General features: G+C 46.0%; 2 protein-coding genes and 1 long non-coding RNA gene across 3 annotated transcripts; all 3 read right to left on the bottom strand.

The window, feature by feature from the left end:
* Positions 1 to 304: 304 nt before the first annotated feature.
* LOC142884244 (uncharacterized) lies at positions 305 to 3032 on the bottom strand. The gene is made up of 2 exons (XR_012926150.1): positions 2922 to 3032; positions 305 to 595 (listed from the first exon to the last, which is right to left on the bottom strand). It is a non-coding gene; the product is annotated as an uncharacterized LOC142884244 (long non-coding RNA).
* A 2059-nt stretch (positions 3033 to 5091) lies between these two features.
* On the bottom strand, positions 5092 to 8952 carry LOC142885510 (NEDD4 family-interacting protein 1-like). The gene is made up of 7 exons (XM_076022037.1): positions 8740 to 8952; positions 7840 to 7933; positions 7406 to 7536; positions 6571 to 6655; positions 6343 to 6467; positions 6151 to 6217; positions 5092 to 5938 (listed from the first exon to the last, which is right to left on the bottom strand). Exons 1-7 carry the CDS (start codon positions 8770 to 8772, stop codon positions 5835 to 5837), a joined length of 639 nt encoding a protein of 212 aa, XP_075878152.1. The 5' UTR covers positions 8773 to 8952; the 3' UTR covers positions 5092 to 5834.
* A 2550-nt stretch (positions 8953 to 11502) lies between these two features.
* Positions 11503 to 16779, bottom strand: endou2 (endonuclease, polyU-specific 2). Its single transcript, XM_076022036.1, has 6 exons — positions 16520 to 16779; positions 15926 to 16037; positions 14421 to 14542; positions 14216 to 14328; positions 12457 to 12610; positions 11503 to 11884 (listed from the first exon to the last, which is right to left on the bottom strand). The coding sequence occupies exons 1-6, from the start codon at positions 16619 to 16621 to the stop codon at positions 11630 to 11632; spliced, it is 858 nt and encodes a 285-aa protein (XP_075878151.1). The 5' UTR covers positions 16622 to 16779; the 3' UTR covers positions 11503 to 11629.
* Positions 16780 to 17892: the final 1113 nt, after the last annotated feature.

The raw sequence follows: 17892 nt of genomic DNA, 5'->3' as shown, positions 1-17892 counted from the left end.
CAGTTGCTACTGTTGCTGCTGTTGCTCTTATGTTATTGCATGTGCACACACACGCTGAGAGACAACAAACAGCAGGTCTGCTCATTGGATGATCGTCCATGGCAGCAGTGGAGGGAGGAGATGCCGCACCTGCAGCAGCAACAGTAACAGCAGTAACAGCAGCAGGACAAGCGAATGCATGTAAGGATTGTCTGTGTGTGTGTGTGTGTGTGTGTGTGTGTGTGTGTGTGTGTGTTACATGCACTAGTGCAGACAGTGTTTTTTGAATTGGGTGCCACAGCCTCTGAAGCTGCGGGACTCCATCTGTGTGTGTGTGTGTGTGTGTGTGCGTGTGCGTGTGTGTGTGTGTGTGTGTGTGTGTGTGTGTGTGTGTGAGAGAGAGAGAGAGAGAGAGAGAGGTGAGTCGAAGACTGTGTGAATGAGTCACAGTTGACGTAACGAGGCTACATCAGCACTGTGGAGGGAAGGGTGGGGAGAGGAGGTGGAGGAGGGGGTGGGGCTTGTGTATGACTCACACTGACACTGTGGTTGTCACTGCAGCAGCAGCAGGAGCTCCAGCCTCCTGTGGACTCTTCATCTCCAACTCCACCCCCACCTGACTGAATGAATGGATAAATAAATGAATGAATGCTTTTTTAAAATGTCATACATGGAAGTGATTCAAGAAAGAAAACTGAAAATGAAACCAACAGCAAACCCAATGATAAAACTTATCCAGACCTCCTCCCTCTTCTCCAACTCTTTATCCTCCCCCGCCTTCTGTTCCTCTTCCTCCTCCCTCCTCGACCTGCTCCTTCTCCTTCTCCTTCTCCTCATCCCCCTCCTCCTCCTCTTCTTTCTCTTCCTCCTCCTCACCCTTCTTATCCTCCTCCTCTTAGTGAACATCATTCTCCCCAAACACTCCTGTTCAAAGTGTATTGATTTACAATAAATAGCAGAAATAAACCAAATAATTATAACACCCAATTGCTAAGACCTGAAACACCTTGACTAACTGACTGGTTGACTGTCAGAACCACGGGGCTGATGAAGTTTTTTGGTGATGATGTCGTCCTCAATCAGCACTTTGGATGTTGTTTTTTTACGCACAATGTGAGCGTCGCCATAGCTAGTTAGCTGGTTAGCTGATTAGCTAGCTTGCTGTTAGCCTGGCGAGCTACACACGCCATGGTTCTGGCGGAGATACTGGGAGAGAGTTCACACACTCACACACACTCACACACACACACAGTGTGCCATGGAAACCCTCTCGTCCTTTCACTGCATCTTCTTCTTCTTCTTCTTCTTCTTCCTCTTCTTCTTCTTCTTCACTGCTCCCCCTCCCTCCCCCCCTGCATCTCCCCTCAGTCCATGTGTGTCAGCCCTCCTCCCCCCTCCCACTCCTCCTTGGAAGGCCTGTCCATTCATGCTTTTGACGAGTCAACTGATGGGACGGAGGAAGGAGAGAGAGAGAGAGAGAGCGAGAGAGAGAACTGCTAGAGGGAGGAGCAGGGCGGGAGTCTCCTGGGTCACCTGTATTATATCACTGATGGAGGGAGGGGGGAAGAAGGAGGGGGAGGATGGAGGTGAGACACAAAAAAAGAAAAGAAAAACAAGCTCCTCGCTCCTCCCTCACCCTGCTCCCTCTCCCCCTCCTGACAGGATGACTCACAGACGAGCTGCTTCCCTTGATGCACTGCGGAGACGTCATGTGACATACAGCCTCCATCACACCGGCCCCCCACCACCACCCCTCCCTCCCTGCTCCTCCCCCTGCTGCTGCCCATTCATGGAGCCTCCATTCACAAAAAGAAGCAGGAGGGGAGGTGGAGAGGGTGGGGGGAAGGGAGAAGGATGGGGGAAGAGGTGGAGGAGAGGGAGGAGGAGGAGGAGGAGGAGGCAGGCGGATTCAGAACAGTTCAAATTACTGCAGCAACCAATCCTCTCGACTCAGACACAGAAATATTATGTCAGCGAGGTTTTCAGCACAGAAACACAGGAGATGTACTTTAGGTGTATATATATAATTAGTTAAATGCAATCCATAAGGTGTTTTTGACATAAGGCCGGGTTCATACCCGAAGCGCAGGCGCCGCGAAGCACCGTGAAAACTGAGCCCGCTCCATTACGGCAACGGTGTCGGTCAGACCAGGCACGAAGCGGCGGGCACCTTCGCTGTCAAGCTGCACAGGAAGTCACTGAAAGGATCACATTTGTCTACGTCATATTTGTCAGTATCGAAACACAGCGCGAGAGAGATGAAAACAAACAAGCGAACAGGGGAAAAAGAGCAGGGCAAAGGAGAGGTTGGGGTCCAGTGCCTCGCCCAAGGACACTTCGGGCATGCGGACAGTTGGAGCTGGGATTTGAACCGCCAACCTTTTGATCATCAACTCACAGCCTGCTCTACCGACTGAGTTTCACCAGGCTTGATGTGAAATAGCAGTTTACAAATAAAAGGTGGTGGATGGGTGGATGGGTGGGTGAGTGGATGGATGGATGGATGGATTGATTGATTTGCGGTTGTGATGAAACAGCCCACACACAGCAGGTGGAGTGTGAGGCTGTGCAAGTGTGATTCGTTGCGTCACTAAAAGCCGCTGCCTCCGTTTCGTCTCTTACGTTTTCGAGTCTGCAAAAGAAAGTTTTGAGGCGCAGCTTTTTGAGCCGTCTGGAGACAGACTGGAGACACGAGAGATCTCAGCGTACAGTGTGATTCACTTCAACAGAGTGCCGGGGCAGGGGGGGGGCGCTGGTGATGTCATCGGCGGTGGGGTCGTAGTCATGTGTGAGTCAGAGAGGAGAAGAAAAGGAGGAGGAGGCGGAGCTTTGAATAAGATCTACCTGGGGTTCCTGCTGAGGGTGACCTATGGAAACAGCCTGGCCTGAGGATGAGTCACCACACACACACACACACACACACACACACACACACACAGTACCTGGATAACGCTCTGGCCACGAAACACACACACAACCTTGCAAAAGAAAAAAGAAAAAAGAAAATCATCAGTGATCATTGCTAATTGGTCAAATGGCGTTGGAAGCTTCAACACAACCAAGTCAGCACATACAGACACACACACACACACACACGGCTCTTGATGAAAGGGGAGGGAGGGTGAGGATGATTCACACATCAATAACACTCCCCCACCCCACACACCCGCGTCCCAGTCGCACTGCACACACACGCACAGAGGACGTATCATCTGGATGCTACCCACATCCTTTTCCACTTCCTGTGGAAACTCCCATCAGACAGTCAGCAGGAAGGACTGACTGGTTGACTGGTTGACTGACTGACTGACTGACTGGCTGGCTGGCTACCTGACTGACTGACTGACTGACTGGCTCACTGACTGACTGACTGATTGAGTGACTGACTGGCTAACTGACTGACTGACTGACTGACTGGCTAACTGAATGAATGACTGACTGACTGACTGACTGATTGAGTGACTGACTGGCTAACTGACTGACTGACTGGTTAACTGAATGACTGATTGACTGATTGACTGATTGAGTGACTGACTGGCTACCTGACTAACTGACTGACTGGCTAACTGACTGCCAGCCCCTCCCGTCTCTCAACCTCAAAGCTCCTCCTCTGGCTGACGTTCAGTATCTTTATTTCTGACTTGATGATTGGCTGGGTTTTTTTCTCAGTGGAAACAAAACAGTCAAAGACAGAAAAGTAACGTCACCTTGACCTTTGACCCCAGCACAATAGGAACCAGCTGATATAGTAGGTTTATTATCTATATTTGATAACATTGGTGAAGGTATTACTGTTGCCGACTGCAAACATTGATCAATGTAAACAACTACAGTAACAATCAGAGGAATGATAAATTGTCTATTCAGGTCTCTACTTATTGGCCACGCCTTCCGTGTGAGTCATGATATCTCCCTGGACTTCTGGCTCTGCCCACTGCACGCAGACAACTTCTGCACTTGGGTGCCCCCGCTGGACGGAGGGAGCATCGGAAGCTGGGAGCAAACTCAGTTTTGTACTGGAATGTCAGCAGTGAGGAATTTAGCGGCCGAGCCAGAAAGTCACAGTCGACCGCTGGATGGAGGCACCTGGGAGCGTCAAGGGTGGCCGCTTGACCTTTGACCTCCCCCCCCCCCTTCCCCACTTCCACCCACCCCAACCCTTCTTTAAACGTTGCTGTTTTTACAACCCTAATAAAAATGATTCCTCTTTTAAAGTTTTAAAGTGGACTTTTCAGGCTCGGAGATGCTGAACATCTGTCACCGCTGAACTGCAGCTGTTCCTGTTTCTCCACAGCAACCCGCACACACACAAGAAAAGAGAGAGTAATGGAGAATTTGGAAGATTTTTGTTCAAATGACAAAGAAATAAAAAAAAAAAAACACAAAAAAAACTCCAATGAAAAGTGTTGATAGAGTCCCCGATCTTTGTCTGGTTCAGAGAGAGAAAATCTTTTTTTCTTTCTTTTTACTTTTTTGTATTATGTATTTTCAGTCTTATTTGTACATGAATATCTAAAAAAAAAAAAAAAAAGTGCTTCTCAACTGGTGGACCCACATTTCCTTATGATGCCACCCAGACACCTGACACCACGAGGGGACGAACGATTGTTTAGAAACACTTGTAGAGGCACATTTAGATCACGTGGGAGCTCAGAGAGCTAAACAACAAAAATAAATTTAAAAAATTGAACACTGGAAAAAAAACGGACAGAAATTTTGATTCTTCTTGAAAACATTTATTTCCCCTTTGAGGGATTTTTTCCTGTAGCCACAAGTGTTTGGGTTTTTTTTTTTCCCCTCCTCTGCGCTGCAGGCGGAAAGGGAGACATGTGGGTTGAAATGTTAGTATGTAAATGAGGACGGTTAATAAGACGCAGCAGCAGCAGCAGTGACAGGAATAACTTCCCTGCGGACTTCACTCAGTCTGAATGGCGGCGGCAGCAGTAACAGCAACAGCAACAAAAGCAGTCATTTTGGAGCCGTTGTGGTGAAGCAGCTGACAGGAGTGGTGGCCTCCTGCAACCACACACACACACACACACACACACACACACACACACACACACACACACACACACACACACACAGAGAGAGAGGGGGCTACACAACAACTCGGCTTTCATCCACTTTAATTCCAAACATTTCTCTCATACAGCATCGTAAAATTGTTGCAATACAGGAAATAATAACCATTACCAAGGTCAAAAGAAAAAGAAGAAAGACAGTCGGTCCATATAAAGATCAAGGTCAGACCAAAAACGCCATATTTTCCAAGATTTTCTTTTTTTCCCTTTGAGTCAAACTGTTGATGTGAAGCTTTGTGGAGGAATTCTGGGATATTTCCCCCCCCCAAAAAAAATGAGAAAAATCTGCAGCTCTCGGGGAAATTGGGCTTGTGCTCTTTCAAACTCGTGGTCCCACAAAGTGAAAATATCACCATTATTTTCTGTTTCACTTGAAACCAACCCATCAACCACATGTACGTCAGGGCTTTTATACAACAAAGAGTGAAAAAGACAATAAATTATCCCCTGAATATAGAAGATGACGTCAGCATAACACCACCAAGCAACTGTGAGCCAGAACCACCGCTGGACAAATGATTACACGGACTCGACTGCCTCCCGGTGGCCGAATGGGAGAACAGCGCATGTCAGCACTGAAGGGGGAACAACCTGTAAATAAGGCATCCATCTCCACATCCCACACACACTTTGTTCATTTGCAAAAAATGACAAAAATCTTTTTGAAACACATTTCTGACCATCGTAGACAGGAAGTGGAGATGCGATGGTTCTCCTGGCGGTTCTTGTCTTTATTTCCCTCGTGTTCGGCCAGCGGCTTTGAAGGGGGGCTCAGTAGATGAAGAGGACTCGGGTTCGAGGAAGAGTGGACAGGGTGTCGGCCATCCTGCGGATCCGGGCGTAGTTGATGAATCCCCGGAGGAAGAGCAGGAAGCCTGGAGGGAGGGAGAGGGAGGGGAAAGGCGGGGCTGAGTCCAGTGGATCAGGAGGAGGGGGGTCTGTCTGCCCATCATCCTTTGCACTCAGAACGGTAAGCCAAGATTTCCAGTTGCTTTTTATTATAATGGGCAGATTTATTCGCAGTGAATAACGTTGAGACATCAATTGACCTTCACAGTGTTGATCTGGAGGGGAGCCGGCCACTCACCTAACAGCAGGAAGACCCACCACAGCCAGAACTGTCCGTCAAAGTATCCAGGGAAGTAGGTGGAGAACTGGGCAAAAAAATCAGGAGAACCGAGAGTCAAAACCAAACCTGGTCCGCAGCCATTGCTCTACAGACATCTGAGAGGAGGGATGGCTGCGCTTTGTTCAGCAGCAGCAGCCATGGCAGACGCACCCGCACAATGAGGATCCACTTGATGAGCGAGAGGCCGAAGCCTGAGATGGCTCCGTAGCGGCCGGCCGCCGAGGTGGTGAGACAGAAGGAGAGGAAGAACCCGATCCAGTTGAAGAGGAAAGCCACTGCTCAGAGGAGAAGAGGAGGAGGGGGAGGTGGAGATGGTGAGGCTGAACAACAACAGCAGCAGCAGCAGCAGCAGCAGCAGCAGGACAAACAGAGACTGACTGAAGAAGGTGAGCATGAAGACGCCGTCATTGCCGATCCTCAGCTGGTCCACGTCCTCAAAGTCGTCTCTGGCCAGCTCGTCCTCCTGCATGGGGAGACAGAGGGAAGGTCAGACAGAGGTCAACGCTCCGACACAGACACTTTGACCATGGCACAGCAGCAGCAGCAGCAGCAGCAGCAGCACCACGTCTGACCTCTTTTACTCATTGAACTCATGAAAGTCAACTGAAATACCTGACCAACAACCCAAAAAGGGAATGCACTAATCTGATTCACAGAGTGAACTGGGAGTCTGTAGTGGAGCTGAGCAGACACAATAACAAGCAGTCAGTCAGTCAGTCAGTCAGTCAGTCAGTCAGTGGGCAGCATGCCAGCCTTTTGAGAGCTGCCTTTTACAGACAGGAAGTGAGTAAACTGAACATGGAGCATTTGACTTGTTATTATGGAGAAGCACCACTGCCTGGTTTCTCAACCTGCCAATGGCACGGCGCCACCACATGGCCAAATAAAGGACTACAGATCTGGGCTTTCATCAATTTAAATATATAATCATAATATCTAATAATCACATTTATATTTCATTATTAAAATCTGCTAATTTCATCCACAGCAAAGTGGATATCTTATCACACTGCAGCTTCAGTTCGAACAGAGAGAAGATCAACTACTTCTGAGAGAAAAAGTGAAACATTTCCAGAACTGCTGTGAACTTCCTGCCACGCACAGCGCGTCTCAGTGCAGTCGATGCTAGGCTGCGTGTGTGTGTGTGTGTGTGTGTGTGTGTATGTGTGTGTGTGTGTGTGTGGGTGTATGCAGGAACAAGTAACACACTCACTCTTCCTGCCACCAGAGGCAGCGAGGCCTCTGCCTTGCTTCTCTGGGCCTCGTCGTAGGAGGGCAGAGTGGTGGCCACGCTGTAGGACGGCGGTGTGGGGAGAACAACGTCCAGCTTGTCCTCGCAGTAGGCTGAGGACAAGACATGAAGATGTCAGACAAACAGCCACTAGTTTGTTTTACACCTCACAACCCAGCCGGCATTATGCAGACATGGACAAGACAAGTCTTTTGGCCACATTAACAGTTTTGGCCACGTCACAGCAGCACAGGAAACTGGTTAGCAGGTAAAAAAACAAACAAACAAAAAAAAACAACAACTTTGAGTTGCAGTTCAAATCTATATTGTGGGTGGACACAAGTATCCGGACAGGTGCGGCCCACTGCTGCTGTGGACGCTGGGACCACAGCAGTATGGACGTGCCTCGGACTTACCAGCACCGTCCAGCAGTATGCTGCTGTAAGGGGGCGGAGCCTCAGCAGCCGCTGCAACCTGTAGGGTCCCCTCTGGCTCCTCCTCATTGGCTAGCTGTGGATAGAGGATTAATTTAAAAAAAATAATAATAACAACAAAAAAAAACTGTTTCAGCACAGAAATTATAACACTGGTGGAAATGCCAGTTTTTCTTCACTAAAAATGTATGCATGAAAATGTCTATGATGCATGATTATTATGATGGATCCAATCAGACCGACTGTAAACCGTCTGAAATGAATGAGCTGGGGAAAAGCGAAGTATTAGGTATGCACAAATGTGTTTGCGGAGTTTAATATTTCATCTCGCTTGGATTATTATTATTATTATTATTATTATTATTATTATTATTATTATTATTATTATTATTAGTCTTAAGTGACAGCCAGTGACATCAACAATAACCAGCGAACACACCCACTGGTGCTAGCCAAACGGTGAGCTAACAGTCGTTAGCTCCGTGTTTGAAGGGTACACGGAGAAGGCTAAGAGAGCGACATCTCCACGAGTTGAAGCTGGCACGACAATTAAAATGTCTGTTTATAGACCCAGTCGTTTAACTCACACACAGCCCGATTAAAACATTCATATTTGAACGTCAATCTACGAGGAAGTGGTGTAGCGTCAACGTTAGCTAGCCAGCGGAGCGAAAGGTTAGTTTAAAAAAAAAAAAAGACGGAAATAACGACGACAGCGACAGCAACAAGACCGCGTTAACTGCTGGCACTAGGTTGAAGAAAGGGAAGGAAATAAAAAATAATAATGATAGTAATCGTGTTCCGGAAGAATTGTCTCGAGGACAACACGAGCGTCATCATAATAAATCTGACGTATTCAGATCCTCAGTGTTTCCACCTCACCTGCTGATATCGCGCACTCGCCGCGTCGGCCATCCCGGTACCAGGTGGCAGTTGCTCGATCGAGGGAAGGGGGGGAACACCGCGTGCCGAACCGACAAACTTGGATTTATTGAAAGGTCCGAACCGCGAACTCGACCGTCGCCACAATGAGAAGAAGGAGCCGCCGCCGCCGCCGCTGATGCTGCTCCACCACCTGGCTGCTGCTACGGCTCGCACGGCCGTCGAGCTGCTGTTCAGGCAGTGCACAAGACAAACTGCTTCCTGTTGATGATTTCAAAAGAAAGTTAGAGTCACACCGACAACATGCGTCGTCGACCGTCACGGTGCACAAGTGAGTCAGATTTTATTATGTGTTTCAACGCCGGTGTCAGGTGTGTTCACGGGGGCAAAATAAGAAAACGTTCTGAAATACAGAACCGGCGCTTTTATTTTCTTTTGAAAAATGTGCATGCAATCTGCTAATCTTCTCTTTTATACATGCTAACTTCACTAACTTTTTCCGCTCGATGTAATTGACGTCATTTACCACAACAAACCCTCTAGCGTCCCCACTTGACACATATTGAGCCATGCAAAAAGAGAGCAGGGCCTTTAAACGTGGAAAATACGAGTGACGCCCGGTTCACACTGGACGCGGAAGCGTCGCGAAGTGGAGACGCCTTCCATTCGGCGTCACAAACAAACAGGGAAAGAGCGACAGAGAAGGGGCAGAGGATTTGTTGTGAAGTCAAGATAGGCAATGTAAAATTGATCTTGGAAGTAGAGGGAATTGTCTGCATGGAAGTAAACAGCAGCTGAGCAGAAGCGCCTGTCGACCGTCGCGGAGCTGTGCGTGTCTGGTGTGAACCAGAGGGCTGCGGGATGCACGGGTCATGGCTAGATGGTATCAAAGGTTCGTAAGGAAGTGACGTAGATTCTAAGAAATTCTCGAAAAAATCCCATTGAAGACGAAGCTAATGTCAAAGAGGGATAGAGATAGGCAATGATTTGTGTAACATCCTTGGCCTCCAAAACTGTATTCTTGACCGGTACCGTAACTTGAATTCTGATCCTAACCGTGACTCGAACCCCAATCCGAAACCTAACCCTAACCCTTTAGAATCTACGTCACTTCCTTACGAATCTTTGATACCGTCTAGCCATTACCGCTCATGCGCGATTTTCGTAGGCACAACGCTTTGCCACGGTGCTTCCGCGTCCAGTCTGAACCCGGCCTTAGGGTTTTCTTTTCATGTGTGAATATAACACAATTATAATAACCCTAATATAATCCAAATCAAATCAAATCTATGTTCAGAAAAAATAAAAAACACTTCTGATCATGTGCCTTTGTCTCTATTTGTAAATTTGGGTAATTTACCTACTTTTTCATTCATGAGCAATGACATGCGTGCAGGTACAATAGATTGGTGCAACTTGACAGTTGATCTCAAAAATATACTATGTTCACTCTGACACTTTGCTGAGTAATATTAAGTTACCTAAAGATGCAGCTGTATGCTGTGATATTAATTGTAAAAACCTGCAACATGGTATTGAGTTGTGCTCTTTGTATGATAATATTGTAGAGTCCCAACTTGCTTCAAGTAGGCTTCTGCATAAGACCAATATGTGCAAAGCCGAGCCTGGCCTTAAATGAAAATGTTGAAGAGGCCCATGCTAAAGCTAGAAGGGACTGCTAAGCCTGGGTAGAGTCAGGTAGATGTGAACATGCTCCCTTATTTGAAAATACAAGAAATGGGCAAATTTTAGATATGCGTTACATTTCATTAAAAAGGAATAAGAATGCACTTAAGTCAGACTTACTTGCAAAGAAAATGCAAAACAATAACTTGCATGATTTCTGGAAAGAAATAAAAAGAATGAACAATTGTAAAACTTCATCATCATCAACCACTTAATGTATGCAGATGATTTAGTTATCTTTGCTCCATGTAGTGCTGGTCTTCAACAGTTACTGGGGGTCTGCTTGCAATATGGCTCAGACTTTGATATTAATTACAATGCAAGAAAGAGTTACATAATGATTGTCCGGAGTAAAGAGGATAGCAAACTGTAATTTCCTGACTTCTGTCTCTCTGGCACTGTCCTCAAAGCATGCGATGGGGCTAAATATTTAGAACACTATATTACCGATGACCTGTCCAATGATAGGGACATTTACAGACAGTGTTGTGCTATGTATGCACAAGCAAATACACTAATTTGAAAGTTTGGTTTGTGCTCTGTACAAGTAAAGACTACACTTTTTAAAGCTTAATGTATCCCCATGTATACTGCCCACTTGTGGCATCACTGTAGAAGAAGCAGTCCGCAGAAACTTACTGTTGCATATAATGATGGGATGAGGCTGCTTCTCAAGGTGCCACGATGTGGCAGTGCAAGCCAGTTGTTTGTCAGTGTTGGCGTGCCCACCTGCTCTGCTGTACTGCGTAATCTGATGTACAGATGTATGTGCAGGTTGTCAGACTCTGTGAACAGTATTATCTCCATACTGACCAACCCTGCTCAGAGCTCAGTCAGGTTCTTTTCAAAGACGTGGAATCATTGGCGTCTCAGCTTTTATGTAATTATGTGATATATTTTTTTGTTTTTGTTTCTGTTTTGTTTTGTTTTGTTTCTGTTTTTTTGTTTTTTTTTGTTGTTGTTTTTTTTTTGTTTTGTATCTGGTTGTCTTTTAATGCTTGTCCTTTGTCCTATGGACCATTGTGTCCTTAATAAAGATTAATGAAATAAAAAAAAAAAAGGTGAAACAAAGGTGGTTCTGGTAAGGTTTTATTGTATCTTTATGTTAAAATAAAAAGACAACAACACTACCTGCAACAATATTCTCTGCACGCTTCGAGGAACCAGGGGAGCCTCGAGGTCTTGGAGCCAAGCTAACGACCTGTTACTCGCGGTTCTGATACTTGAGCAGCACCGGGTACGTGGTGCCGATGTGCTTCTGGTTGTAGTGGTGACAGACAATCTCCACGTGGTAGAAACTGAACTGGACTCTGACGCGCTCATTGGGCGACGACAGGAAACACAGCGTGTAGAGGGCGAACTCGAACTCGGGGCTGACGCCGATGAAGATGCTGCCCTTGGGCTTGGTGCCGTTCTTCCAGCTGAACTGCAGCGCCAGGATGTGCTTGTTCTCGTCCGGCTGCAGACGGACAGACAGAAACAGAAAGTGAGACGCTGACGTCCTCAACAGGTGGGACACAAGAGAGAAGGACAGAACAACAGGAACACTATGGAAATTCACCTGATCGGTACCTCATACAGAACCCTAATACACGAGGGATTCATCCATGAGAACCCCTGAAAACCTCAAAGAAAAATTTTAAGGGGGTCTCATTTTTTTCAAAAAGGTTATATCTACATGCCAAGCGAAGGCAACCCAGAGGGACTGTTTTGGGGTTTTTAACCTTTCTGACTATATGTTCCACTAGGAGGCGACAAACACAACTAGAGAGCAGTCAAAGTAGCACATGAGAGAGGGGGTGAGTGCAATTCAGTCGATATGTTTTTTTTCTTTTAATCACTGTTTATCTTTTCTTACCTACAACATTGTGTACTGTAACGCTTCAATAGCATAAAGAATGTGAATTCTGATTGCATTCTATTTTTCTGTGTCCACCAACACCCATTGGAATCCTCTGTGGATGTGTGTGTGTGTGTGTGTGTGTGAGGAGCTTGGTGAGAGCGCCACCTGCTGGCCGCCCACTGTCGTACCTGTGGAGAGTTGGCATTAACGCTGTAGCCCTTGTAGTCAATGTGGCCCAGCTTTTCCTGCAGGTACAGCTGGATCCAGTTGTGGAAGCCGATGACGGTGCGACCGCCTCGTGTCTCGCCCACAAACACGTGCTCGAATCCTGAGGAGTCCGGCCTGGAGAGCCGGGGGGACACGAAGGACATGTCAGACTCCGAGAGGACGGAACACTCACACACACAGCATCCTGTGTCTAAGCTGTACAGTGTGGTACGGCAGCTGCACCGCACAGCACGGGAAGGACTCGGCCTGGGTAGTGAGAACAGCTCAGGGAATTGTAGGAGGTCGACCACCAGATCTGGACTCAGTATACACCGGTCGGGTCCCGAGGAAGGCTAGGAGCATCGCAACAGACCCCTCCCACCCGAGCAACAGACTGTTTGTACCACTTCGCTCGGGCAGACGGGACAGAACCATTAAAGCTACCACCACCAGACTCAGTTTTTCATTTTTTTCCCCCAGAGCTGTCAAAGCCAACTCACCACCCACGACCACATGCACACAATGACCCCCCCCCCCCCCACACACACACACACACACACACACCTCCCCCGCCCCAACACTCCCCTCCCCTGAACGCATTCTTCATCTCCTCTGGGCCTGTGTTTTATTTGCACGTTTCTTGTCGTTGCCCACACACTCTGTGGTGTGTGTTCTTTTTCACTGTGTGTTTTTTTTATCGTCCTGAATCTCTTATTCTTAGCATTTTTATTATGAGTGTTTATGTTCTGTGTGTGTTTAGCCAAGAATAACCTCAAACGTACATTCCGTTATGTACTCATAATGGCTGCAAACTTGAATCTTGATGCAAACTTCTTTACAAAGGCCTTTAAATAGACCCTTTCCAGTCATGTCAATCAATCAATCCATCATAGATCATTATGAATTATACCTTAATTTATAAAAACCACTAAATCACATCCAAAATCAGCTGGTGGCTCCAGAGCAGCAAGGAGCCACAGCCATCAGGGACAAACTCCCTCAATAGGAAGCAACCTGGAGCAGACCCCGTCTCTGAGGGCACGGAGCCATCTACTGCCACCAGGCCAGAGTGAGCTGCAGTGATAACATCCAAATACTGACAAAACTCTAGTTAGATAGATACAGATAGAAAAATATGGATAAAAATAATCAATTAAAATCTAGACACTCACATGCAGGACACACATAGATAGATAGATAGATAGATAGATAGATATGTACTGGATGTAAACAGTAGTTTACATCCGTAATCAGAAGTCTGATCAAATGACTATAACACTATGTGCTGTTGTACCATGTTTTCCTATGGCAGGACCCTCGTGAATGTCGCATCAAGAGTTGAGGTAACAAACAATACACCAGCAGTAGTTGGCTGTACACGTCAATTTATAGAAGCCAATGGCCAGCACCACTTTTAACACTTCTTGTCATTGTAGAGGTCAAATCTCACTTATATTAATGTCCTGATGTTTCAATACATTTGGTATTGAAATATTTATGCAGGTTTTGTCTTTTCCTGATGTGTGTATGCATTATTTTGGCAGACACTGCATATATACAGTGTATATATATACATATACCAATATACACACACATACATACGTACATACATGTATATACATCATCATCATATCCTATTGTTGAGTCACAGTTGTCATGTTGCTTTGGCTAAGAGCTCCATTGCTAATGTGCTGCTGGGCTCCAAAGCAGCTCAGTTAGCCGGGCCCAGACTTCACCCACCTGCTGGAACCTCTCCGGGCGTAGAGCTCAAACCAGATCCTGTATAGCTGCTCCTTGAACTGGGTCTCGTCGGCCGGTGACAGGTTCTTCTCCACCAGGTACCTGTGAGCTATCTGCAGAGGGATGGAGGGAGACAAGCGTGTTTGTTTGTCAAAGGTGGTCCACCGTGGTGAAGATACAACCAGCGGGGGAATGGGGAGCGCACCTTCATGGTGGGGGTGTTGACGATGGAGTCGAGGAACTTGTGGTTCTCTGCCACCTCCTCAGGAGTGACGATCTCGGGCTCGCCGGTGTCGCTCTCATAGTTGTCTAGCAGGGAGATGAAGGCTGCAGACACGCGACATGAACTTCTGTTTTTTACTTGATTTTTACTCTGAACTTACTCGGTACTTTATCTTTGAAAGGCTAATGTGCAATGTTTGGAGATTTTTAAGAAGAAACAGCAACATCAAGTGGTTACATTTTAGATTGTAGCGCTCTTTCACTAACCCTCCCTCTCCTGAGCTTGCCAGTGAACTATGGTGGTCTGCGCACCCAAACCTGGATACCTCATCCACCTTCTTCTTCTTGGTTGGTTTATTTGCCTGCATTCACCCTATATAACAATTGCGCTGTCAGGCAGCTGGATTGTCCACACCAGGCTTCTTTAAAAATATGGCGGTGCAAGGTGGTTGAGCAAGCAGGGATTGTGTGGCCTGTTGTGTAGGGCCTCCCACATCGGGAGTGAATTTGTAAGGTAAATTTTTAGATTTTTTTTAAAAACCTTTTGAAGTAAAAGCTTTAAAAAATCATGTCTTTTGTCTTTTCCGAAAAGCTTTCTAAATTGTAAGAAAAAATCTTAAATAACGTGGTCAAAAACTTGTTTGTAACCTCCGCTTCTTAACCAAACATTTAGTATATTCCACCAGCACCGCCACGTAATCACCTGACCTATATACAGTATCCACCTCACTCACCCACTCTCAAGACAGGAAAAACAAAGTCATAATAATAATCATAATAATAATATATAATATATAATAATAAACATTTTTAGTAGTACAATAAGCAGAATACACATGTCCACTATAAACTAAGGTACTAGGCATAAGAAAGTCACTTTTTTTTTTTTTTACTTTAACGGCTGCAACGGCTCTCACAAGACTTCTATTCTTTTTCTTTTTCTTTTTTAATTCAACCATTACCAGGACATCATCACTTGAGGATGTAGTCAACTCCACTGTTTCTCCTTCGGCATGAAAGAAGGAGCCCCAAACTTAATTCGCTTAGAGAGATTATATAAGCAAATTCGCCTCGCGCTCGGTGTGTACAGGAAAAATTCACTAGCAAAAAATTCGCATTTTCGTGTCACTTATTCGCGTTGCTTTGCCTACTGCCCGGTGTGTAAGGATCTTAAGGTGTGTAAGAGTTCTGTATCCTTCATGGAAGAGTAGGAGCCGTCTGGCTTTGTATTGTCACACCAGGCAGGGAGCGAAGCTACAGGACTAAGCTATGAGCTCAGAAACCACTCAGACAAGAGGTAATAAAAAAAGAAGTAAAAAAAAAAAAGATCAGATAGGTCAAAAGGTCAAATGATCTACATTGTCATACTATTGGTCCTGGTGTCTGTGTGAGCTAGCATTAGTAAAATAAAGAGCATGAGGCTGGGAGTAGTGTGTGTGTGTGTGTGTGAGAGAGTGAGAGAGAGAGAGGGAGAGAGACGACACTCACCCAGGAATGTCTCCTTCTTGAAGATGTTCTCGTCGACGAAGGTGAAGAGAGGAGAACCCGCCCCGTCATTGTTGTCGTCGTTGTTGGCGAGCAAGCTGTCTCCGGCTTTGCCCTGCAGCGGAAACACAACACAACACAACACAATATATACAACACAATACAATATAACACAACACAACATAATACAACACAACACAACACAATACAACACAATTTAATGCAGCTCATTAATCTATGTATTGGAGCACTGTGTTTTAATGACATTTTTCTCCACAGGGACATTGAAGGATAGTTTATCATCATCATCATCATCATCATCACCACCGTCATCATCATCATCATCATCATCACCACCGTCATCATCATCATCATCATCATCATCACCACCGTCATCATCATCAGCATCATCATCATCACCACCATTGTCATCATCATCATCATCATCATCATCACCACCGTCATCATCATCATCATCACCACCGTCATCATCATCTTCATCATCATCACCGTCATCATCATCATCTTCATCATCATCATCATCATCATCATCATCATCATCATCACTCCCTCTGCTGGCCAGTGAGTGTAGTGCACCTGCAGTGAGATCTGGTAGTCTCTTCCTGGCCGCAGCCTGTTGACGTCGTTGTCCCACAGCTCCTGCACCATCGCCGACAACTCTCTGTCGCTCTCAATCATCCTGACTGTCCTCGGCTCTCCTGACGTCGTCACGCTGGGAAAACTCTGGGATGCTTTGGCCTCCAAATGTTTGTGGCGTCCCTGCCGGCGGGGAAGAATAGTTCTGACCAGTGATACATTATGGGATGTTGACACTGTTAATAACAATAACCAATGTTATTTTCAAAGTCGAGGTCCACTAAAATAATCTGCTGTCTCTAAAATATCACACACTGTTATATTCAACTACACAACAGCAGACTTCAAGCAACAATAACTAGAATCACTAATCAGTCAATGACTTTGAACACAATTTGGATATTTTAAAGTCTTTTAAATAAAAAAAAATAAAAAATAAAAAAAAGTAGCCAGCATGTTTTTCCAATGTTAGGAGTAGTCAAAGAAAAATCGTGAGAAAAAGAAATGCCTGAAAAATCCACGTAGGTACAGTCAGTACTTGTACTTCTCATGTCATTCCATTGCCTTGATGGAGTTTGCTTAATGGGTTCAGTTCTGCTGCTGCACCGAATGACTGACTGACTGACTGAAGGAGCCCGTTTTCAGGGATCTGGCGCCATCTAACGGTCAGAACGCATACTACAAATAATCTGAACGACAACCACTTTTCCAACCGGCGGTCCAGCCGGTCTCCCCCGTCCACCATCATATGTCGAGCCTGCTGAGTCTTTAAACAACAAAAGAACGGCATCACTTGGCCACTTGTAACTGTTTTGGGGGATCGTATCACGAGTACGCATCTTGAAGCATCTGTTCGCACATGGCATTAACATGCGTCTCGGGCGTGCCACTTGTGATCGCATTAGTGCATTTTTGACCACTAGGGGCAGTAAAGCGCATACTACGGCTAGTTTCACCTGAAAACGAATAAGAATCAACTTCCTGTTTGCGGACTATATCAAGTCACTCGTTTTAATTCTACTGCAGCTCGTATGGATCTGAACGAGGAGTAACGACTGGTGGGACAGAGTGGTGACGACTTTATTTTCGGATCAACAGTGGCTGGCAAATTTTCGGATGCAACGTGGCACATTTAATCTCATATGTGGGAAACTGCGACCGCTGCTCCACTGACAAAATACGCTAATGCGGAATGAAATTTATTAGCATCCTAATTAAAAGAGTCTAACACAAATGATTTGTTTTCGCTTCTTGTTTTTAACTTTATAATGATGACGCCGGGAGGTGGGGCGCCGACCAAGTACGTACACAGGAGAGGTGAGTGGAGTAGGCGGTCGTTAATGTGGACTGAGATCGCATTCTGTTCACACGTC

This window comes from Nelusetta ayraudi, unplaced genomic scaffold (assembly GCF_046127955.1).
Source record: "Nelusetta ayraudi isolate G7.1 ecotype Tasmania unplaced genomic scaffold, CSIRO-AGI_Nayr_v1 ptg000011l, whole genome shotgun sequence".
Classification (NCBI taxonomy): domain Eukaryota; kingdom Metazoa; phylum Chordata; class Actinopteri; order Tetraodontiformes; family Monacanthidae; genus Nelusetta; species Nelusetta ayraudi.
This window is presented reverse-complemented; position numbering and strand designations above follow the sequence as displayed.

Excerpts from the sequence above, each read along its gene's own strand:
- LOC142885510 (XM_076022037.1), bottom strand. The coding sequence starts at position 8,772 with ATGGCCGACGCGGCGAGTGCGCGATATCAGCAG. Across the intron at positions 7,934-8,739 it reads CGAGTGCGCGATATCAGCAG|CTAGCCAATGAGGAGGAGCC; the intron begins GTGAGGTGGAAA and ends CTCTATCCACAG. Across the intron at positions 7,537-7,839 it reads CATACTGCTGGACGGTGCTG|CCTACTGCGAGGACAAGCTG; the intron begins GTAAGTCCGAGG and ends TCTTGTCCTCAG.
- endou2 (XM_076022036.1), bottom strand. The coding sequence starts at position 16,621 with ATGATTGAGAGCGACAGAGAGTTGTCGGCGATGGTGCAGGAGCTGTGG. Across the intron at positions 16,038-16,519 it reads ACTACCAGATCTCACTGCAG|GGCAAAGCCGGAGACAGCTT; the intron begins GTGCACTACACT and ends TTTCCGCTGCAG. Across the intron at positions 12,611-14,215 it reads GCCCGGAGAGGTTCCAGCAG|GCCGGACTCCTCAGGATTCG; the intron begins GTGGGTGAAGTC and ends CCGGCTCTCCAG.